Source organism: Salmo salar, chromosome ssa18 (assembly GCF_905237065.1).
Source record: "Salmo salar chromosome ssa18, Ssal_v3.1, whole genome shotgun sequence".
In the NCBI taxonomy this organism is placed as follows: Eukaryota; Metazoa; Chordata; class Actinopteri; order Salmoniformes; family Salmonidae; genus Salmo; species Salmo salar.
The window spans coordinates 8,109,854-8,129,649 of record NC_059459.1 but is presented as its reverse complement, the minus strand read 5'-3'; the positions used below and the strand labels follow the sequence as shown (position 1 = coordinate 8,129,649).

Sequence of the window (19,796 nt, the reverse complement as noted above, 5' to 3'; positions counted from 1 at the left end):
CTTAAATGCCCTAAATGATGTCACCACTGCCCTTGACTCTAAGCAATGTTGTGCTGCTATCTTTATTGCCTTTGCCAAAGTTTTCAAAACAGTAGACCATTACATTCTTGTGGTGTCTCTGAAGGGTCTTTGGCATGGTTTGCTAACTACCTCTCTCAAAGAGTGCAATGTGTAAAATCAGAACATCTGCTGTGTCACCCGTGCAACTAGAGGTGACAAAAATCTAGATTGCCTTTATTCCACACACAGAAACGCATACAAGGCCCTCCCTCACCCTACCTTTGGCAAATCAGACCATAACTCTATCCTCCTGCTTTCTGCTCACAAGCAAAAACTCAAATTCGGATGTACCACTGATGTGCTCAATACGGAAGTGGTGTGGATGCTAAGCTACAGGACTGTTTCGCTAGCACAGATTTGAATATGTTCCGGGATTCATCCAACAACATTGAGAAGTTTACCCCATCAGTCACCGGCTTCATTAATAAGTGCATCGACGACGTCATCCCCACTGTCACCGTACGTACATACCACAACCAGAAGCCATGGATTACAGGCAACATCCGCACTGAGCTAAAGGCTAGAGCTGCCGCTCTCAAGGAGTGGGACACTAATCCGGCCTCCTAAAGGAAATCCTGCTACGACCTCCAGCGAGCCATCAAACAGGCAAAGCATCAATACAGGACTAAGATCGAATCCTACTACGCCGGCTCTGATGCTCGACGGATGTGGCAGGGCTTGCAAACTATCACGGATTACAAAGGGAAACCCAGCCGAGAGCTGCCCAGTGACGCAAGGCTACCAGACGAGTTAAATGTCTTCTATGCTCACCAAGGCAACACTGAACCACGCATGAGAGCCCCAGCTGTACCGGATGACTGTATGATCTCACTCTCTGTAGCCGATGTGAGTAAGCCCTTTAAATGTGAGTAAGACCTCTTACTGCAGTGGGCTAAATCAGGGTCACACAGAGTGTTTCTTTGTGGTCTTAAACAAATCTACTTTGATACGAAAATATACAATTTGTTGTATTATTTTTTTTAGTACCTGTACCATTTCAGATATAGAGTTGAAATGTATTCAATTTTGAGTTTGCATCACTATATAACACTTTATATACATCACAGAAGACTGAAATAGAACAAAACCGTTTGACATAGAAACACTGGATTGTCAGCATTAACAAAATGAAAAGTTTATTAATTATTGAATTATGAAAAATATTAATAACATTCCACCTAAGAGGCCACTAGGTCATTTGACTGCAGGAAAGGGCTACATAGGTTAACATTCGCAAGGTCGCGGGGCCAGACGGAATACCAGGACACGTACTCAGAGCATACGCTGACCAGCTGGCAAGTGTCTTCACTGACATTTTCAACCTATCCCAGACCCGGTCTGTAATACCAACTAATTTCAAGCAGACCAAAGAACGCTAGGGTAACCTGCCTAAATGACTATAGCTCCGTAGCACACATCTACAGCCATGAAATGCTTTGAAAGGCTGGTCATGGCTCACATCAACACCATCATCCCAGACACACTGGACCCACTCCAATTTGATTACCTCCCCAATAGATCTACAGATGATGCAATCTCTACTGCACTACACACTGCCCTCACCCATCTGGACAAAAGGAATATAAGAATCCTGTTCATTGACTACAGCTCAGCATTCAACACCATAGCATAGTCCCCGTCAAGCTCATCACTAAGCTCAGGACCCTGGGACTGAACAACTCCATCTGCAACTGGATCCTGGACATCCTGGTTGACTGTCCGCAGACGGTAAGGGTAGGCAACTGCAAATCTGCCGCGCTGACCATGAAAACGGGGGTCCCTCAGGAGTGTGTGCTTAGTCCCCACCTGTACATCCTGTTCACCCACGACTGCATCGCCGCGCACGACTTCAACACTATCATCAAGTTTGCTGACAACACGACAGTGATAGGACTGATCACCGATGATGATGAGGCAGCCTATAAGGATGAGGTCAGAGACCTGGCAGTGTGGTGCCAGGACAAAACCTCTCCCTCAACGTCAGCAAGACAAAGTAGCTGATCGTGGACTACAGAAAACGGAGGGGCGAGCACGCCCTCATCAACATCGATGGGGCTGTATTGGAGCGGGTCGAGAGCTTCAAGTTTCTCAGTGTCCATCACTAAGGAATTAACATGGTCCACACACACCCACACAGTTGTGAAGAGGGCACATTCCCTAAGATCCTCAAAAAGTTGCAGCATTGAGAGCATTTTGACTGGCTGTATCACCGCTTGGTATGGCAACTGCAAGGCACCTGACTGCGAGACGATACAGAGGGTGGTGAGCATGGCCCAGTACATCATTGAGGCCAAGCTCCCTGCCATCCAGGACCTCTATACCAGGCAGTGTCAGAGGAAGGCCCAAAAAATTGTCAAAGACGCCAGCCACCAAAGCCATAGACTGTTCTCTCTGCTACAGCACTGCAAGTGGTATCAGTGCACCAAGTCTGGAACCAACAGGATCCTGAACAGCTTCTACCCCCAAGCCATAAGACTGCTAAACAAAGCTGCTAAATAGCTAATCAAATGGCAACCCAGACTACCTGCATTGACTCTCTTGCACTGACTAATATTCCCTGTATATTGCCACGGTATTTTTAACTCGTTATTGTTATTCGTTATTCACTGTGTATTTATTCCTCATGTCACTATTTCACTATATTTTGTATCTTTATCTTTAACTCTACGTTGTTGTAAAAGGACTTGTAAGTAAGCATTTCACTGTTACTCTAGACCTGTTGTTTACAAAGCATGTGACAAATAGCCTAGTTAAATAAAGGTTAAATAAAAAATGCATAAAAATAAAATGGTATTATATTTTTGATTTGAGATTACGGAGACATAATTTATAGATTAGCAGGTAAGGGTGCTCTTGAGCAACTAGATGTTCTTTACCATTCGGCCATCAGATTTGTCACCAATGCTCCTTATAAGACACATCATTGCACCCTGTACTCCTCTATAAACTGGCCATCTCTGCATACCTGGCACAAGATAATTGGTTGATGCTTATTTATAAAACCCTCTTAGTCCTCAATCCCCTCCTATCTGAGATACCTACTACAACGCTCATCATCCACATAGGCAGCAGGTAGCCTAGCGGTTAAGAGAGTTGGGCCAGTAACCGAAAGGTCGCTGGTTTGAATCCCTCAGACGACTAGGTGAAAAATCTGTCGGTGTGCCCGTGAGCAAGACACTTAACCATAATTGCTTGTGTAAATCGCTGAGGATGAGAGTGTCTGCTAAATGACAAAACAAACATGCTATACCTGTTCTGCCAGTCACATTCTGTTAAAGGTCACCAAAGCACACACATCCTTGGGTTACACCTCTTTTCAGTTCGCTGCAGCTAGTGACTGGAACGAGCTGGAAAAAAACACAAACTCGACACTTTTATCTCCATCTCTACATTCAAAGACTTAATCATGGACACTCTTACTGTAATTTGTGTCTGCTTCGCTTGATGTGTGTTTGTTTCTACCATTTTTTGTCTTTGTGCTGTTGTCTGTGCCTAACAATGTTTGCGCTGCTGCCGTGTTATTATCTTGCTGGGCCGACATTGTAAATAAGAATTTGTTCTTAATTTACTTGCATGGTTAAATAAAGGTTAAATCAAATAAATTAAAAAGTCCTTGTTGGATGTTTTACATGGCTGGCTAAGTCTGAGATAAAGACTAAAAGAGACACAAATCCCTACAGTGGAACATGATACAGTTATACATATTTTATGTCACATGATGTAATGAGATGTACCTAGCATTCCAAGCAGATATGATGATGATGATGACAAATCTGTTAAATTAGTTATATATCACCAGTGTATGCCGCGTTCAAGTACTAGTCGGAACTAGAAAACTCTGTCGAAAATTGCTGAGTTTTCTAGTTCCAACGCTGCAATAATCATACATGAGAAGTGGCCCAAGAAGGGTGCAACTGCAGCCCGCAATTTGGGGCGTTCCTGCATGTGGGCATTCCTGCATCTGCAGGAACCTCTCTTTATACGTCTATTGGTCCATTTTTAAGCTATGACTCCAGTACATAGGCGGGAGGCAGGGGCGCTCCAGTACAGTAGATGGCGGTAATGCACCATAACATTGGATGCCAACTGCCGATTAACCCTGCAGAAGAAGAGGCGAGGCGACAACAGTAGCTACCAATAGCTATTAAACACCAGTAGCAAAAATGTGTATAACTAAACTAGCTAGTTAGCACACTGTGTCGCTCCAGCCTCCCACCTGCTGTACTAGCGGGAGGCGGGGGGCGACCGGTATACAGTGTCCTTCGCCCCACCCGTCGGGCAATGTTTTCTCGCAGTTCTGTTAACAACGGACCTGCCATGCGTGAGTGAAAAAAACTCAGATAATACTTTTATTTCCCTTTTGACCCACATTCATAAGGGGGGTTTCTGCTTGCGGGGTTCATGAAGGAACCAATGGGATTCTCGGGGGGGGGGGGGCGTTCCTGCAGATCCAAGGATGGCCACATGCAGGAACGCCCCGAATTACGGGCTGCAGTTGCACACTTGAGTGGACCAGGTTTCAGGTTATATGCACACAAAGGTGAGGCAATTCTGGTTCTCGCAGTCGGATGACGTGGCTGAAAGTGGCGGAACGTGTAAGCCAACAACCGGAGTTACATTATTCAACGATTTCTTCATCGTCTTCGACTTTGATTGGCGAGTACAAGCCATGTGACATGTTCGCATCAATCACATGCGAATGCGATGTGAGCTCGTGATGCAATTTACGCCATATGCGTCTGAAGAGCATCCTAAAAAACTGCCACTGTCATACAACCAGGAAGAAGGTGGGATAGCCCTAAGAAAGCTAACATCCCAAATCTGTAAACTTTCCCCCAGAAAAGGATGGGGTCTTCCAGGTGGAAGATTGCAGTTGTGGCCTTTTTTTCGTTTGCCGAGTTATTAATGCCGATCGAGGCAGATGAACACGAACACACGGTAAGATCATTTGAGGCCGATTGAAAATGAGAAGCCTTGTGTGTGGTGGTGAAAATAATGGACGTTGTGGCTCGTTAGCTATATTATTCAACCGATTAGCTTATATTTGAGATACGAGGAATAATGTATGCAGTTAATATTTTAGGTTAAACACTTTAAAGGTTGATAAATAATTAATACAAGAACTAACGTTCGCGAACAAGTTAACGTAGGGGACCACGTAACATTAGCTAGCTAACGTTTGCTAGAAAATAAGCTAGCTAGAAAATAAGCTAGCTAGCAAGTAAAGAAGCTAGCTAGCAAGTAAAGAAGCTAACTAGCAAGTAAAGAAGCTAGCAAACAGTAGTTAGCCAGCCAGTGACATCCGTGCATAGTAGTAGGCCTAGCTACATCTGATTGAGGGCAATCATTTGCTTAACAAGCCATCCATAGCATTTGGTTATTTAGTTGCTTTACTTGCTAGTTAGCTAAATATTCAAAAATATCTGCTAGGAATATGCCCTAGCCAACTAGCTAGTATGTCAGTGCGAAGACTGCATATCCGGCTATTCAGGCCTGTCATTCTATGTAGGACATCCAATGGTCAAGACAAACGCAAACCGCCTTCCGTGTTTTCTGGTACAATTGGGAATGACATTATTTTGCACGTCTTGATTTGTGGTTGGATCATGCTTCAACCTGATCTAGTACCGTAGCCATCTATTAATAAGTTTGCATCCGCATTTAGCGCTGAAGGAAAATCTGGCTAGGTAACGTTAACTGACTACACAACCAGCTAGCTGCATGCAGACATCCTTAGTTACCAATGCCATGTTGTCAGTGTAAATGTGATCAGTAGAGTTTTTGCATTGATAAAGCACGTTGTTGTATCTACATTGTGCTCTGCCCATAACTGTCAAGATGAAAACGACTAACGACAGTGCTTGAACTTGATAGCTGTCACTCAGGTTGAAAAGACCTGTATGCAGTTCGTTGCTGTTGACTCGTGCTTGTATGTCATGTGTGCATTGGTTTTGACATGGGTCATTAAATAGTAACTTTATGTATTTTTGTCACAGACAGCTGATACCTGATTATCTTTATGGATGGAAGCTGCTTGGAATAGACTACCATGTTGACTGAATAGAATACCGAATGGTGCCATCTGACGACAAGTAAAACAAATATAGCATGTTTGAAATGTGTAATGTCTTTCTTCCCCTTTGTAGTACACAGATAAAGAAGAGGTGGTGTTATGGATGAATACGGTGGGGCCTTACCACAACAGACAAGAAACATACAAGTACTTCTCCCTGCCCTTCTGTGTGGGCACCAAAAAGACCATTAGCCACTACCATGAAACGCTAGGAGAGGCTCTGCAGGGAGTCGAGCTGGAGTTCAGTGGCCTAGACATCAAGTTCAAAGGTATCCAAAAAGCTACACCCACAGGAAGCTGTACCTTTTTAATAAAGAGTCATATTATTAGTCACTATTTGATCAGCATTGTTTGAGTTGGAGTAGTCAATATATTCTTAACTAGCATGAGGTTAGATCCAAAAGCAGCCTACACTTGCATTTCTTCTTGTAGTGTGTTATGCCATACTAATACCAACACTTTATGTTTTGTTCTCACAGATGAAGTCATGCAAACAACGTACTGTGAAATCGAGCTGGACAAAGCCAAACGGGATGCCTTTGTATATGCCATTAAGAATCACTATTGGTACCAAATGTACATTGATGACTTACCCATCTGGGGTGAGTGATCTTGCTACACAGCCTGTTGCGACTTGTCCTGTAATTTAGTTACGAGGATTCAAAGTCATGCTCCAGAGGCAGTTGAAAAGAAAGCATCCAAATGTTGATTTCGAACATTCTACTTTTCTGGGCTTATCTGTTGCCTCACACTGGTTTTTATAGCAAGTAGTTTGACCATTACAAAGGTTATCTATGGAAAAGCCTAGTTCACCATGGCTGAGAAGGGCCCAGTTCTGTATTGAGGAAGGTCTTAAACATAGAGGTCTTCTACATTGAATGGTGCCTACAAACCACATTTTCCTGGACTTCATTGTATTTGGGTTCACAGCAGATCTTGTCATTGGGCCTATAGTTGTAATGTGAATCAGCCTAGCCTTACTACAGATTTATTATGTTTTCAACTTGGTACAGGTAACCAAGACATCAATCATGGTCTATGACCTGTTTTTAAAGGGAAACAATCATACACTATATATACAAAAGTATCTATTTATGTGGACACCCCTTCAAATTGGTGGATTCAGATATTTCAGCCACACCCATTGGTGACAGGTGTATAAAATTTAGCACATAGCCATGCAATCTCCATAGGGAAACATTGTCAGTAGAATGCCTTACTGAAGAGCTCTGTGACATTCAACGTGGCACCGTCATAGGATGCCACCTTTCCAAAAAGTAAATCGGTCAAATGTCTTCCCTGCTAGAGGTGCCCTGGTCAACTGTAAGTGCTGTTATTGTGAAGTAGAAACGTCTCAGCCGCGAAGTGGTAGGCCCAAAAAATGTTTTTGTCTATTCATTTGCAACACTCACTACTAAACTGCCTCTGGAAGCAACGTCAGTGCAATAACTGTTCGTTGGGAGCTTCAAGAAATTAGTTCCCACGGCTGAGCAGCTGTACACAAGCCTAAGATCACCATGCAATTTTACATTTTAGTCATTTAGCAGACGCTCTTATCCAGAGCGACTTACAGTAGTGAATGCATACATTTCATACAATTTCATACATTATTTATTTATTTATTTATTTTTTTCTCTGTGCTGGCCCCCCGTGGGAATCGAACCCACAACCCTGGCGTTGCAAACACCATGCTCTACCAACTGAGCTACAGGGAAGGCTGCGCAATGCCAAGCGTCGCCTGGATTGGTGTAAAGCTTGCTGTCATTGGACTCTGGAGCAGTGGAAACACGTTCTCTGGAGTGATGAATCACGCTTCACCATATGGCAGTCCGACGGACGAATCTAGATTTGTCGGATGCCAGGAGAACGCTACCAGCCCGAATGCATAGTGCCAACTGTAAAGTTTGGTGGAGGAGGAATAATGGTCTGGGGCTGTTTTTCATGGTTTGGGCTAGGCCCCTTAGTTCCAGTGAAGGGAATTCTTAACGCTACAGCAAACCATGACATTCTAGATGATTCTGTACTTCCAACTTTGTGGAAATAGTTTTGGGGAAGGCCCTTTCCTGTTTCAGCATGACAGTGCCCCCGTGCACATTTACATTTAAGTCATTTAGCAGACGCTCTTATCCAGAGCGACTTACAAAATAAGCAAGGTCCATGGAGAAATGGTTTATCGAGATTGGTGTGGAAGAACAATTTATTATTTTTTACCCCCTTTTCTCCCCGGTTTTGTGATATCCAATTGTTTCATCGCTGCAACTCCCCAACAGACCCGGGAGAGGCAAAGGTCGAGAGTCATGCGTCCTTGACCTGCCAAGCCGCGCTGTTTCTTAACACTGCTCGCTTAACCCGGAAGCCAGCTGCACCAATGTGTCGGAGCAAACACCATCTAACTGACGACCAAAGTTAGCTTGCAGGCACCCAGCCCGCCACATGGAGTTTCTGGAGCACGATGAGCCAAGGAAATCCCCCCCTGCCAAACCCTCCCCTAAACCGGATGACTCTGGGCCAATTGTAAGATACCTCATGGGGGTCACGGCCGGCTGTGACACAGCCTGGGATCGAACCTGAGCCTGTAGTGGTGCCTCAGCACTGCGATGTAGTGCCTTAGACCACTACGCCACTCGGGAGGCCCCGGTGTGGAAGAACTTGACTGGCCTGCACGGAGCCCCATCAAACACCTTTGGAACGCCAATTGAATTGGAACGCCAATTGCGAGCTAGGCCTAATCGCCCAACATCAGTGCCAACCTCACTAATGTTCTTGTGGCTGAATGGAAGCAAGTCCCTGCAGCAATGTTCCAGCATCTAGTTGAAAGCCTTCCCAGAAGAGTGGAGGCTAGCAGCAAGGAGGGGACCAACTCTATATTAATGCCCATGATTTTGGAATGAGCTGTTCAACGAGCAGGTGTCCATATACTCTTGGTCCTGTAGTATACATTGGCTAAACAGCTGCCATTATATACCGTGCCTTGCAAAGGTATTCAGACCCCTTGGATTCCTTCACATTTTGTGTTACAAAGTGAGAATGATTTGTCACTTTTTTAAACTATTTTCATCTACACAAAACACTCTGTTATTTTTCTTTTCAAAATTCTTCAAGCTCTGTCAAGATGTTGGGGATCATGGCTAGATGGCAGTTTGTCTTGCCATAGATTAATCAGATTTAAGTCAAAACGGTAACATGGCCACTCAGGAACATTCACCGTCTTCTTTGTAAGCAGAGCCCGTGTAGATTTGGCCTTGTGTTGTAGGTTATTGTCCTGCTGAAAGATGAATTCTTCTCCCAGTCGCTGGTGTAAAGCAGGTCTTCCTCAAGGATTTTGCATGTACTTAGCTTTATCCCGTATACTTTTTATTCTGGAACTCCCCAGTATTTTCCAATGTCAAGCATCCAAATCAAATTATATTTGTCACATGCTTCTTAAAAACAACCAGTGTAGACTAACAGTGAAATGCTTACTTACGGGCCCTTCCCAACAATGCAGTGAGAAAAAATAGAAAAGTTAAACACCCAATAATGAATACACAATGAGTCTTGGCTATAGACACAGAGCACCAGTACCGAGTCAATGTGCAGGGGTACAAGGTAATTGAGGTAGATATGTGCATATAACTAGAAATAAAGTGACCGATCATAAACAGTAGCAACAACGTATGTGATGAGTGCAAAAACGGTAAATGCAGATACACTGAGCAAAAAATATAAACGCAACATGTAAAGTGTTGGCCCCATGTTTCATGAGCTGAAATAAAAGATCCCAGAAATCTTCCATATGCACATAAAGCTTATTTCTCTCAAATGTTGTGCACAAATATGTTTACATCCCTGTTAGTGAGCGTTTGCCAAGATAATCCATTCACCTGACAGGTGTGGCATATCAAGAAGCTGATTATTACAAAGGTGTACCTTGTTCTGGGGGCAGAAGGCCACACTAAAATGTGCAGTTTTTTGTCACAGATGTCTTCAAGTGTTGAGGGAGTGTGCAATTGATATGCCGACTGCAGGAATGTCCACCAGAGCTGTTGCCAGAAAATTAAATGTTAATTTCTCTACCATAAGCCACCTCCAATGTCGTTTTAGAGATTTTGGCAGTACGTCCAACCGGCCTCACAATCGCAAACCACATGTATGGCGTTGTGTGGGCGAGCGGTTGGCAGACGTCAACGTTGTGAACAGTGCCCCATTGTGGCGATGAGATTATGGTATGGGCAGGCATAAGCTATGGACAATGAACACGATTGCATTTTATCGGTGGCAATTTGAATGCACAGCGATACCGTAACGAGATCCTGAGTCCCATTGTCATGCCATTCATCCGCCGCCATCACCTCATGTTTCAGTATGATAATGCATGGCCCCATGTCGCAGGGATCTGTACACAATTCCTGGAAGCTGAAAATGTCCCAGTTCTTTCATGGCCTGCGTACTCACCAGACATACTTTGCCCTCTAGCGCCTTGGGGTCGGATGTCAAGCGGTTGCCATACCAAGTTGTGACGCAGCCAGTCAAGATGCTCTCAATGGTGCAGCTGTATAACCTTTTCGAGGATCTGAGGGCCCATCCTAAAACTTTTCCACCTCCCTAGAGGCGAGAGGCATTGTCATGCCCTCTTCATACCCATACCATGATGCAGCCACCACCATGCTTGAAAATAAGGTGGGAGTTACTCGGTGACGTGTTGGATTTGCCCCAAACATAAGACTTTGCATTTAGGCCGAAAGGTGTATTCCTTTTTGCAGTATTACTTTAGTGCTTTGTTGCATACTAGATAACATGTTTTGGAATAATTTTTTTTATTTTGTATATTTCTTTTCACTCTGTCATTTAGATCATTATTGTGGAGTCACTACAATGTTGTTGATCCGTCCTCAACCCTCTCCCATCACAGCCATTTAACTCTGTAGCTGTTTAAAATCACCAATGTCCTCATTATAACATCACTGGAGCAGTTTCATTCCTGTCCTGCTGCTCAGTTCAGAAGGATGACGATCTTTCATGTGTCTGGGTGGTTTCATACATAATCCACAGCATAATTATTAACTGACCATGCTTAAAGAAATATTCAATGTCTGATTTTGTTATTGTTACCCATGTACCAATCACTGGCCTCCTTTATGAGGCATTGGAAGAGCTCCCTGGTCTTTTGTAGTTGACTTGAAATTCAATACTTGACTGAGGGACCTTTACAAATGTTATGTTAAATGTCATCAAGGACAATAACCACCACTACCTGTTCACCCCGCTTCCATCCAGAAGGTGTGGTCAGTACAGGTGCATCAAAGCTGGGACAGAGAGATAGAAGCTGTTTTTCAATCTCAAGGCCATCAGATTGTTTAACACAGCGAGGCGGCTGCCTACCTACAGACTTGATATCACTGGCCACTTTAATAAATGGATCACTAGTCACTTTAATAATGCCTCTTTAATAATGTTTACATATCTCGCATTACTCATCTCATGTATACTGTATCCGTCACTATCTATTGCATCTTAGCCGCTCTGTCACTGCTCATCCATATATTTTCTACTTATATATTCTTATCCCATTCCTTTACTATATTGTGTGTAATAGGTTTTGTTGTGGAATTGTCAGATATTACCTGTTAGATACTGCTACACGGTCGGATCTAGAAGCGTAATCATTTCGCTACACATCTGCTTACCGTGTGTATGTGACCAATAAAATTTGATTTGTTTGGGGGACCGAGGAAGGGTCATTCAAAAATCATGTCAACCCCTATTATTTCACACAGTGAGTCCATGTAACTTAAAATGTGATTTGTTAAGCCAAATTTGACTCTTGAATTTAGGCTTGCTTAAACAAATGGGCTCACTACTTATGCAACGACTATTTTACTTATATAAAAAAATCTTTTTTTTTTTTTTTCTACTTTGACAGAGTTTTGTGTAGAATATTCTGAGAATGAATAAATATAGACTTTGGCCCTGGATCTGCTTACTGCATTCCACACCAGACTTGCCAAGTTACCAGTACATTTCTGGTAGCAGTGCACTCATCCCACACCTCTCTATATTCTAGGAATTGTCGGTGAGGCAGATGAAAATGGAGAGGATCATTATCTGTGGACTTACAAGAAATTGGAGATCGGCTTCAATGGCAACCGTATTGTCGATGTCAACCTGACAAGTGAAGGCAAAGTCAAGCTTGTGCCCAACACAAGAATTGCAATGTCATACTCTGTAAGTATTTGCATTTTCTTGTCAGAGATGGGGAAATGGGACTATTTTTCTATTATAGACAGGGTTGAATACGTATTTGAAGTGTGGTGAAATTTCCCACACAGAGCTTTATATTGTTTTACATAAAGTAAGGTCACCTACGTCGTCATCCATACGTGGCTCATTCGCCAAAGGAACAATTGAGTAAAACTATTTTTTTTACCACAGGTGAAGTGGAAGAAGTCAGATGTGAAGTTTGAAGACAGATTTGACAAGTATCTTGATCCATCTTTTTTCCAACACCGAGTAAGTTTCTTCTTATCAGAAAAATAATGCAATTTTGCACTGAACTGCACAATACAGGAAAAGTGGTCAGCCTGTTTGAACAATTCTCAAGGGTGTCATGTTCTATAATCAAGCAGAAGAATCTAGGGATGGGTTCTGCTTGTGTATTTTTGATATTCCCCGTGGTGTGGTAATGAAACAATTTTTTTCTTCTTTAGATTCACTGGTTTTCCATCTTCAACTCCTTCATGATGGTTATCTTCTTGGTTGGCCTGGTGTCCATGATCCTGATGAGAACGCTAAGAAAAGACTATGCTAGATACAGCAAAGAGGAGGAAATGGATGACATGGTAACGTTTCATGGCCTCGGTAGCATTAATGACAGGAACTTACATTGAACAACATGCACTTTAATATTTTGCTGTAACAGTTTAGGCTCCAGTGCTTCGTCTGATTTTGGCTAGCTGCATGTCCTTTTGTCTTAATGTACACCTGGCCCTTTCCCGCTTCTTCCTGCTGCAGGACAGGGACCTGGGGGATGAGTATGGGTGGAAGCAGGTCCATGGAGACGTGTTCCGGCCGTCCAGTCACCCCATGATCTTCTCCTCCCTTATTGGCTCTGGATGCCAGATCTTCTCGGTCTCTTTCATCGTCATCATCGTGGCCATGATTGAGGATCTGTACACCGAGTAAGTGATGAGCGCCACCTACAGATAGAAACCTAATAGTGTGTTTCTTCACTGCTGTCTAATGTGTGTGTGTGTGTGTGTGTGTGTGTGTGTGTGTGTGTGTGTGTGTGTGTGTACACTGCGGCTTCGCATTTTGTCTCTACAGGAGAGGATCCATGCTGAGCACAGCCATCTTTGTGTATGCTGCCACCTCTCCCGTCAATGGCTATTTTGGCGGAAGTTTGTATGCAAAACAAGGAGGTATGTAAGGGTTTTTCTTAAAAATAGAAACTCAGTTCCTACACAGCACAATTCTATTGTTACTGCACTCTGCAAGGGCAGTTTTGCCGACAGAATATTGTCACCAATGACATTTTCTTAACCTGAACATGCAGCTTGGGTTGTCAAACCATTGTTTGTAATACCTGGTGTAGAATAATACTGTTTGAAACCTATTGACATGGGTATTGACAAATTAGGCTACATTGTCAGTGTGATTGTGTAAATAACACATGGTGGATTATTGTAATTCACCCATAATGTGCACCCTTATGATAACTGATGATATTTGATCCTATAGGCAGACGATGGATTAAACAGATGTTTATCGGGGCCTTCCTGATCCCTGCCATGGTGTGTGGGACAGCCTTCTTCATCAACTTCATCGCCATGTACTATCATGCCTCCCGAGCCATCCCCTTTGGCACCATGGTGAGTTTAGAGTGTAGACGCCCACTCCCTCCGCTTAGCCAACACCTGCCTAAACAACTAGCAAATGTTCTCTCCTAGAAATGCCGATTTATTCCGTCTTCCTATTAGTGTGTAAATCAAATTAACTAAAAAGTTTCTTTTTGGAATTGTTTGCTCTCACTATGAAACCTTTCTCATGGATTCTACTATTGCATTTTGTTATCAGGTGGCTGTTTGCTGTATTTGTTTGTTTGTTATCCTGCCACTCAATCTTGTGGGGACCATTCTGGGAAGAAACCTCTCTGGCCAGCCCAACTTTCCTTGTCGAGTCAATGCCGTGCCACGGCCAATCCCTGAGAAGAAATGGTATCTATGACTCTGATCTTTTTTGTACAGCATTACTGAATTATAGCTATGTATGTGTGACATTTTTTTAAAATATTTATTGGAGGCCCAAGTGTTTGTTTATTTGGGTGCTGATATGGACTGTGTTTTCTCCTTATCTCCTATCTCTGATTGTAGACTATTGGTGACACTCTGTTAGTGTTGGGGGTTGATTGTAAATGATCACATTTTCCAGGTTCATGGAGCCAGCTGTCATTGTCTGTCTGGGAGGAATCCTTCCATTTGGTTCAATTTTCATTGAAATGTAAGTCCTGCCTCACTATACTAGAAACAGGTAACTACCTAAATAAAGGAAATACATGAGTAAATTAGGGTTCTGGTGAATTTCCCAACCCTTTCATAGCCCCCCCCCCCAGACATTTCACACCTTTGTTTTAACCCTAAACTAGCACACCTGATTCAAATAGTCAAATCCTTGATGATTAGGTGATTAATTCAATCAGGTGTGCCAGTTTAGGATTAAAACAAAAATATGAAACATCTGGGGTGGGCACGAGGAGTGTTAGGATACCCTGCCTTAGAGGGAAAGGTAAATGCAAATAAATACACAACCATTCTGAGTGATCACCTTCAACCTATGGTGACTCATGTTTATCCTGATGAGTGGTCTCTTCCAGGATGACAACGCCCCCATCCACAGGGCACGAGTGGTCACTGAATAATTTGATGTGCCTGAAAACAATGTAAATCAGGGGTTTCAAACTCATTACACGGGAGGGCCTAGTGTCTGCTGGTTTTAGTTTTTTCCTTTCAATTAAGCACTAGACAACCAGGTGAGGGGAGTTCCTAACTAATCATCGACCTTAATTCATCAATCCAGTAAAACAAAAACCTGCAGACTCTCGCCCCTCCGTGGAATGAGTTTGACATGATGTAAACCATATGCCAGGGATCAACTAGATTCAGCTGCGGGCCAATTTTTGTATTGAGCGGATGGTCAGGAGGCTGGAACATAATTACAAACAATTTGTAGACTGTAAATTGACCGCAAGCAGCCCAAACAGATATAATATTTGACTAAAACATAATCATTTCACACCTTGCTTACATTTTGTAGACGGTCACACATATATCTATATTATGCGTGGAAATACTTTGGAACAGATTTCCTAGATTAAAATCACCTGGAGCCGATTTGATTTAATTTTTTCAGTCTTTTATGTCCAACAATGTTTTTGCGAAGAACTTCGGGGGGCCAAATAAATTCGCCCGCGGACGCCAGTTGGTGAACCCTGCCATGGCCGTCTCGATCACCAGATCTCAACCCAATTGAACACTTATGGGAGATTCTGGAGCGGCGTCTATGAATTTTCCACCACCATTAACAAAACAGCAAATTCTATGGATTTTTTTTTTTTTTTTAAGCATGCTGGCACATCCCTCCAATAGAGTTCCAGACACTTGTAGAATCTATGCTTAGGCACGTTGAAGCTGTTTTGGTGGCCCAATGCCCTATTAAGACACTTTATGTTGATGTTTCCTTTGTTTTGGCAGTTACCTGTACGTCTGCATTTAGCAGATCGATAATTCACCATATAAAACCTGTGCATGGCTGGAAGTGGAAATGCATTGTTTGCTTCTTATTTTCCAGGTACTTCATCTTCACTTCATTTTGGGCCTACAAGATCTACTACGTATACGGGTTCATGATGCTGGTCCTGGTTATCCTCTGCATTGTCACCGTGTGTGTCACAATTGTCTGCACTTACTTCCTCCTCAATGCTGAGGACTACAGATGGTGAGTTAAAGACAGAGCCAGCAATGAATGTACTTGTCTCTATGATTACATGAATCATTAATGAATTAAATTGATTAATTCCATTAATTAAATGGAGGGTCCTTATACACCACTTGGTGTGATTAGGCGTAAGTATAATTGCATGTCTAGCTTAAGAACTACAACACAGCTGAATTGAGGATTTTCCTGAACACAAAATATACTGTAACACACTATCCTCAGGCTGGCTATGGTATCTGTGCTTTTTAATTTAAGTTCTCCATGTTTTCTCTCCTCTCAGGCAATGGACAAGCTTTCTCTCTGCTGCATCCACTGCAGTTTATGTTTACATGTACTCCTTTTACTACTATTTCTTCAAAACAAAGTGAGTTCCAATATAATTTTTATTATATAAAATACATATTGTACACAACTGAAGTAAATCATCTGTTGACTGTAGAAAACAGACTGTGTAACCCTAAAGCATTCTGTCATAGATTAGGGATGGGTGCTAGTACTCAATTCAAATACTCAATGTACAAATTAAACTGTTTAGCAGGTAAATATATAATCACTGACAGAATTTCACTCTTGAGATGTGTTTATTGTTTGTACTATGTCAGGTACAGTGAACATTTTTATTGAAATCATAAGTATATTTGCACAATGGGCACTTTTTTTTGTCTTTCAAATACATTGTTAGTTGTTTGGTTAGCTAGCTAGCTAATTTTAGCCATATTAGCATTGACATGAAATAGTTAAAACACCTAAAAACAAGACATGGTATCAAGAACTAGATGAAACTAGCTAAAACAAGTCACTTACGATTCCCCACAAGGCAGTTTCTTGTCATTGTTGGTAGATATCTGGCCATCCAGAATCACAACTCACGGACTTCACTGTCCCATTGAAGCGTGTGAATCGTTTTCGTGACGTTGTCAGCTAACCCATCTGAGGTTGGAATAATACTGTGAAATTGTGAAAATTATGATCATGCCCATTTAGTGTAAGAGCTGTTTGAAAAGACCACCTGAAATTTCAGCCTGCTGTGCGATGGAGTTTTGGGCTGCCTGGTGATTAAGTTAATAGACTAATAAGAAAGAGTTCCAAACCTCTCTACTAATAATAGCTAGTTTTCAGTTTTACCCTACCCACTCAGGTACCACTCCCAGACAGTCCTATCAAAATTCTTGCTTGAGAAATTACTCTTTGCTAAGAATCTTCGTTTCCCGTTTAAGATATATTTTTTTTTATTGAAAACAATTACAATAAGATACTTGTTACACTGAAATGATTTGATATTGAGATCTGCATTTGGACCATAAGTTTTGTTTTCAGTTGTGTAATTGGATAGTATGCAGCAAACTTTTTGCCTTCAGCCTCATTTCACGCTAACATGCGAGTACTCCAATATTTTCATGAAAGTGCTCGAACATAGACATTTTTTTTCAAATGCCCATCCCCACATACAGTACTGTATGTGTATGAAAGATGTTTCAGCAGTGTCTTCCTGTGTATTACTTCCGCTGACAATTGTTTTGTCCCATCTGTTTCAGGATGTATGGTCTGTTCCAGACATCCTTTTACTTTGGCTACATGGCAGTGTTTAGTTCTTCTCTGGGAATTATGTGTGGTGAGTTCTACTTATCTTTTCACAGCATCTGATTTGATCCGAGTATTGGAATTCTTATGATATTACAGTTTAGGCTTTGGAGGTTATTCCGTAAACGCAATAATCTTTAAATGTAGCTCAGCGTGGCAAACCTACATGGTTATTGATGCAATGACACATTACAACAATATCTTTTGTAGGAGCTGTTGGGTATGTGGGAACAAGTGCCTTCGTGAGGAAGATCTACACAAATGTGAAAATTGACTAGGACAGATGCAAGCAAGGGATCCACAGATCAGCTGACGCTTTCCCCAACATACATTTTTTAAGTTTTTTTTTTACGTTTTTTTTTGCGGTATCTCACTTTGTACAAATGTAGTTCTCCTTTTTCTGAATGAATTTGAATGTTGCAAAACAAAGATTGTACAAGAGCAAAACTGCGGGAAAAAGAAAATTCTAACCGGTTCTGTTTTTATCAATTGCATTCAACCAACGTTCTGAAGCACATGCTGTTCAAAACGTAACATGGCTTCTCCTTTCCAATCCAGTCCCACCCACCACCAGAGAACATAAAGATCTTTATTATGGATTAGTCTAGCTCTCTTCAGTGAAGAGGCCATATCGAAAGCCTTTGTTCTATTGTATTAGAATATTGGAGAGTTGGGTTTGCGTCCATGCTCTGACTTGATTCTATTTTGTATTACTGTCACTCAGAATTCCATTATATTATTGTATTCTGACTTTCACATTCATTTTTACTAGCTACACTAGACATTTAACATATACTGGATGTTATACTAACTTATCCGAGTTAGTCAAAATATGGGAATGGTTCGATCTAATTTCCAAATACAGTAGTTTAAAATCAACCAACCAAGATAAATATTTTAGATCTGAAGTTTGCTGTATAGATGGGGGAAAAAAACATTTGCGAAAGGAACGAGTGATCAACAGTTAGTTTTGAAGTACAGTATAAATGACAGATTGTTTTAAATGGATGTTTGATGTGATTCAATTTCCCACTTAGGCTTATGTTTTCTTAATGTTTGGGTTTGAATGAAGTCTACTTGTAAAGATAATATATGGATAGGGGGAAAAAGTGTATATAACCTTAATAATGTAACTTTAGATGTAGATCTCAAATGTATTTTGGTTGTACAGATTTACTACAGGGTTTTTTGGGGGGCTTTTTTTTAAATCATTTGGTTATAAACAAAAATATATATTTAGTTTTTTTCTGTTTTGGTGCTTGGGATGGGGAGGGTGGCGCTGTTATCTTGCCTGAAATTGCATGAAGTTTCCATTGAAACATATGCTTATCAAATTTCATTTTGTTTGGCCATTCGGTATATATCTACATTTCTTTCACTTTCCCTGGTTGTGGACATCTCATGTAGCAGTCTCAAATTCAAAGAAGTATGTGCTGGCTGCTTGCCAAAGAGTGAGATGACAAACTGACTGTTTATTTGGTTTGCTGTATGCTTTAAACGGCTCCCCATTCTTTGGTCAGCCATGTCCCTCACGTTATCTTTGGTTTTCATAACCTGAAACGTGAATGTCAGACAAAGAGGCAATTGTGCTAGTTTCCACAGAAGTGACATTTATGTACACTTAACTAGATGTGTTCATAGCTACATACAGTGCTGCAGTGTTTTAAACTTTTTGTTGCTGTAAATACAGTATGTACCTTAATGTATGAGAAGTGGCAATACCTTTCTCATTTCCAATACTGAAGTTGATTTTTGGCACCTCATGTTGTGTACTATATGTCAAGACATTTTAAACCTGCATATTAATTAACTTGCTGTAAAAAATGAACGAAATAAACATCTTTATGTACAGGGGTTATACAGGCATGGTTTGTAAATGGTTACATTGTCTGGCTTATACATTGTAACTGATTCCTTTCTTTTTTTCAACTATCAAAGACCAGAAGCAACATTCTTTGAACACTGTTTTGGGAAAATACAGTCTTTGTATGATCACACTTTTTAAAATCAGTAGAATAAAACTGGTGTGGTGGCTTTTGTTCCTTATTTTGACACTGTCAGACCTCTAATCTCTTTACAATATTCATTCACCTTTTAAATTTTAGAACCATGC

At 41.6% G+C, this 19,796-nt stretch overlaps 1 protein-coding gene across 1 annotated transcript; it reads left to right on the top strand.

Annotated features, from left to right (window-relative positions):
- Positions 1 to 4,696: 4,696 nt before the first annotated feature.
- LOC106576812 (transmembrane 9 superfamily member 3) lies at positions 4,697 to 19,729 on the top strand. The gene is made up of 15 exons (XM_014154250.2): positions 4,697 to 4,998; positions 6,207 to 6,402; positions 6,613 to 6,735; positions 12,177 to 12,337; positions 12,545 to 12,622; positions 12,820 to 12,951; positions 13,124 to 13,290; positions 13,436 to 13,530; positions 13,850 to 13,980; positions 14,186 to 14,325; positions 14,540 to 14,608; positions 15,956 to 16,102; positions 16,383 to 16,466; positions 17,638 to 17,714; positions 17,894 to 19,729. Exons 1-15 carry the CDS (start codon positions 4,906 to 4,908, stop codon positions 17,959 to 17,961), a joined length of 1,761 nt encoding a protein of 586 aa, XP_014009725.1. The 5' UTR covers positions 4,697 to 4,905; the 3' UTR covers positions 17,962 to 19,729.
- Positions 19,730 to 19,796: the final 67 nt, after the last annotated feature.

What these genes read in the sequence shown, in the direction of transcription:
- LOC106576812 (XM_014154250.2), top strand. Translation starts at nt 4,906, where the DNA reads ATGGGGTCTTCCAGGTGGAAGATTGCAGTTGTGGCCTTTTTTTCGTTT. An exon ending in CATCTTTTTTCCAACACCGA is followed by an intron (nt 12,623 to 12,819) that starts GTAAGTTTCTTC and finishes TTTCTTCTTTAG; the next exon opens with ATTCACTGGTTTTCCATCTT. An exon ending in ATTGAGGATCTGTACACCGA is followed by an intron (nt 13,291 to 13,435) that starts GTAAGTGATGAG and finishes TTGTCTCTACAG; the next exon opens with GAGAGGATCCATGCTGAGCA.